The sequence below is a fragment of the Ruditapes philippinarum genome, unplaced genomic scaffold, assembly GCF_026571515.1.
Source record: "Ruditapes philippinarum isolate M1 unplaced genomic scaffold, ASM2657151v2 ctg21093_1_1_1_1, whole genome shotgun sequence".
NCBI classification, from domain to species: Eukaryota; Metazoa; Mollusca; class Bivalvia; order Venerida; family Veneridae; genus Ruditapes; species Ruditapes philippinarum.
The window spans coordinates 5270-10168 of record NW_026860249.1 but is presented as its reverse complement, the minus strand read 5'-3'; the positions used below and the strand labels follow the sequence as shown (position 1 = coordinate 10168).

The following is a 4899-nucleotide window of genomic DNA, read 5'->3' as shown; positions in this document are numbered from 1 at the left end:
TGCGCGGTTGAGTAAGTTTCGGTTATGCGGGTTATTATTTTCTTTGTATGCTTTACGTGCACGGTTATATTGGGATTTTTTACTTCTGCAGTGAGGCCCGAACCAGGCTTTGTTTTTAATTCGTAATTTGTTTTGCGTTTGTTTTTTACGCATTTGAGATTGTACATTACTAGTATGAAATGTGCTCTTGGCGGAGTTTCCAAAAATAATTGAAATGTTTTGCATGATATCATCTAGAAACGGTGATTGCGCAGATTCCTCCGAAGGAAAATTTTCTAGAAGGTTTAAAATATGTGATACATGTTCTTGGTCTATGTTTTGTACAAATTCTATACTTTTATCTGATTGCCATTTAAAGTGCTGGGGACTTGCTTCGGTTTCGCTAACATCTGAACTACTATTATTTAAGACCTCTGTGTCAGATCCGATAATTGTTGTAAGAAGTGAGTGGCCATCGGAAAAAATGCTATCAAGTTCAGTAATGTAGAAATCTTTGAGATATTTTAATAAGTTTGCAGAGGCTATAGTGTAATCTATAACGGAGTTATTTTTAAATGTACAAGCCGCTTCAAGGCTATCAATCCCAAATCTACCACTGAGTATATACAAGTTATTATTTATACAAACATCAACTAGTTTTCTACCTAAATTATTAATATTAAGGTCTTTGGACGCTCTATTTACATTTATGCCTAAACTTCTTAACACATCCGTCTGATTAAAAAAATCAACCATATTTTCATCAAAATCAAAAAAGCTTGACAAAAATGCGTCTGGTTCTGAGAAATCCTGCAACAATCCAATATGAGCATTAGCATCACCAGTTAACATAACATTTTCATAAGAGTTACACATATCAACAACTTCGTTTTCAAAAATTAATAATTCATCTTGGTTGAAGAATCTTGAGGACTCTGGTGGGATATACACAATACCTAATATCAAGCATTTATTTGACTGAAATGGATTTTTATTTATCTTGATCCAAAATACGTAATCTGATGTAGAATCGATTTTTTCAACATGTTTACTAATATCATTTTTGATAAAAGCCCCCACTCCACCAGAGCGTCTCAATGATGCTTGTTTTCTAGGCTGGCTTAGAAATACATAATTATCAATGTTTATTTCATCATAGTTTGCAATTTTACATTCTGTACAACAAAAAATATCATAGTTTGATACTAAATCTATAAATTCTGGGAAGTTCGATCTTGATTTAATACCACAGACGTTAAGCGTTCCAATTTTTAGTTCACTACTTTTGAGGTACTTATAACACTTGTTTTTATCACTGTTATTACAAGCATGAATATTGTTCACTGACCCCTGTCTGTCCTATGTGACGGTATTTGGTTGCGCTGTTTGAGATGTATCTTGATCAACATTGCCGTTATACTGGTTACGTATCTGTTGGATGGACGGCGATCTCGCGTGAAACGTTATTGGGGAGAGTTGACGTCGGGGAACACTCACACGACGGGTTAAAGATCTGCTTCGCCGTTGTTCATCTTGCGTGTGTACATCAATAGATGCAGTATGTTGTTTATTCGGACTGAAGACCTGTTTAACATTGGTGTTATCAGATTTGTTTCCGGCGATATTTTCTTGTACAAAAGAAGGTTGTTGTGAAGTAGTGGAATTGGTATTTTGAAACAGTGGGTGATTCATAGATCGGGCCAACATGTCACTTTGATCTTTTAATGTGTTTGCTATTCTTTCATTCACATTTGTTACTCGAAGTTTGGAAAGCATTGGGTACCAGTCCGGAAAGAGATTTATATGTTCTACTTTGTTTACAATGATCGCCGCCGGAAAAGTTAGTTTGACGTTTTCGGCTCCATGTTTAGAACGCTGGGCTTTAAACTCTGGCCATAACTGCTTGCGTGCCTCCGCGATTTCTGTTGGATAGTCACGTGATATGCTGATGCCTGTATCTTTAAGTATTTTGGCTTTACTCAGAATGAAGTGAACTTGTCTCACATCACTAAATGTTGCTAAGATACTACGTGGCTTTGGATTTGGTGGGGGTTGCCCTGTAACGGAGGGTTTTTGTTTTCTATACCGACCCATTCTAAATGCTCTTACAATGTTAAAGTTTTTATCAAGATTCATTTTCTTTCCTAAAACAAATTCAACAGTGGATTCTGGCCATTCACCTTCTTTCTCTGGGCACCCGGAAAAGATTAAATTTACTTCACGTTGGCGGGCCTCAATGTCCATTTGTTTGTATTCGAGTAATCTTATACGCTGGTCGTTGACCACAGTTGATGCACTGTTGAAATACACATAACGTTCAACATTATCAATACGAGATTGTATAAGATGTAAATTTTGCATTCCCTCTAATAAAACATTTAACTTTTCGTCCATAGGCAATTGCTTGAGAGAATCAATATCGTTTGCAAGGGGAGTTTCAATGTCATTAAGGTAATCATTCAATCGAAATCATAATATTTAAGTTCTATTCTAATTCAATATCAGACTAAGTGGACATTGGTAACAATAATAATTAATTAATTAATTAATTGATTAATCAATTAATTTATTCATTTATCTATCTATCAATCTATTTATAATTGAATGAATGAATGAATGAATGAATGAATGAATGAATGAATGAATGAATGAATGAATGAATGAATGAATGAATGAATGAATGAATATATAAAAAATAAATAAATAAGTAATCGGTAGTTTCTGCCGCCATATTAATTGATGACATAGGAAAATCACTACCTCATTTTGTTAACCTTCATGTCAGTTTACTTAATATGTGTATTTCTTTTCCTCGCTAATACATTAAAATATATGCTGTTATGTTTCTTTTGGCGTGTTGTACAAGTTAAATTTATGTAAAAAATGATTTGTTATTTAAGTGCTCTAAATTAACGTGCCTACATGATTTTCAAATACGCCGCTTTTTTCACAAATAGCCATTCAATTATTACACAGAAAGAAAGAGATCAATGAAACAGACGAGAAAACATCCTAAACGATCTAATTTCTGTTACAAACTATGTAATTTAAGGCGTACATGTATAAATTATTATAACTTACATTATTATATATGAACTATTTATTTTCAAAAGATCAACATCCTCATTTTCTTTATTTTTTTATCATTCTTTTAAACCGTGTTTTTTTTTTCGTTTTTTTTTCTGTGTGTGTGTGTGTCTTTTATATAATAATGCTGTTATGAAAAAGCCCCATCATGAAGGGAAATAAAACTTAATTGATCTCAGTGAACAAAAGGATGTAATACGTAATTTATGACCTTCGATGGTTATGTTTTTCACACGTTCAAGTGGTCAACATTCTTTTAGGGGGCAACAAGACCAGCCAGTCATTTATGTTGCTATCCAATCAAGTTATTATCCGAAAGATAATTCCTTTGTTTTCATTGGTAATTAGAACTGCACTGACCACACCCCGCCCAAATTTAATGTACAGGTGACTGTTATACTGGTATTGAAACTTAAGGTAATCATCCAATCGAAATCATAATATTTCAGATCCATTCTAATTCAATATCAGACTAATTGGACATTTGTTACATTAACGAATAAATTAATTTATGAATTTATAAATTCATTAATTAATTTATTTATCTAATCAATTTATTAATTTATTAATTTATTAATTTATTAATTTATTAATTTATTAATTTATTAATTTATCAATTTACTAAATTTTTAATTTATTTAATAATTTATTCATTTAATTAAATTATAAGTTTAATTATTTATTAGTTTATTAATTTATTGAGTTATTAATTTATTCATTTAATTATTTATTATCTGTCTATTTATATATTTATAATTAAATGAATGATTTTAATTAAATTTTTTTATTTATTTACTTATTCATTCATTCATTCATTCATTCATTCATTCATTCATTCATTCATTCATTCATTCATTCATTCATTCATTCATATAGAATTCATTAATTAACTTATTGATAAATAAATAAATAAATAAATAATCGGCAATATCTGCCGCCATTTAATTGATGACGTAGGAAAATCCCTACCTAATTTTGTTAACCTTCATGTCAGTTTACTTAATATGTGTATTTCTTTTCCTCGCTAATACATCAAAATATATGCTGTTTTGTTTCATTTGGCGTGTTGTTCAAGTTATACATATCCAAACAAAAATGCTTTTGATATTTAAGTGCTCTAAATGAACGTGCCTACACGATTTTCAAATACGCCGTTTTGAACACAAATAGCCATTCAATTATCCAACAAAGAAAGAGATCAATGCAACGGACAAAAAAAAAACATCCTAAACGCTCTAATTTCTGTTACAAACTATGCAATTTACGGCGTACATGTATATATAATTTGTAAGTTTACATTATTATATATGAACTATTCATTTTCAAATGGTCAACATCCTCATTTTCTTCTTTCTTTATTTTTTATCATTCTTTTAAACCGTGTTTTTCCTGTGTGTTTTGTGTGTGTGTCTATGCTATTATGAAAAAGCCCCATCATGAAGGGTAATAAAACTTAATTGATCTCTGGGAATCAAAGGATGTGTAATATGATACGTAATTTATGACCTTCGATGGTTATGTTTTTCACACGTTCAAGTGGTGTCAACATTCTTTTAGGGGGGCAATCAGAGCTGACAGTCATTTATGTTGCTATCCAATCAAGTTATTATCCGAAAGATAATTCCTTTGTTTTCATTGGTAATTAGAACTGCAATGACCACATCCCGCCCAAATTTAATGTACAGGTGACTGTCATACTGTTTATGAAACTTACGGTAATCATCCAATCGAAATCATAATATTTCAGATCTATTCTAAATCAATATCAGACTAATTGGACATTGGTTACTTTAATGAATGATTTAAATAATTAATTTATAAGTTGATTAATTA

The 4899-nt window shown here is 31.0% G+C and overlaps 1 protein-coding gene across 1 annotated transcript; it reads right to left on the bottom strand.

The window, feature by feature from the left end:
* Positions 1–1338: 1338 nt before the first annotated feature.
* Positions 1339–2425, bottom strand: LOC132759385 (uncharacterized; the record flags this gene model as incomplete). Its single annotated transcript, XM_060751152.1, is given in 1 exon segment — positions 1339–2425. A coding segment is annotated over 1 exon segment (1087 nt), but the record flags the coding sequence as incomplete, so codon positions are not given.
* Between the last annotated feature and the right edge of the window lie 2474 nt (positions 2426–4899).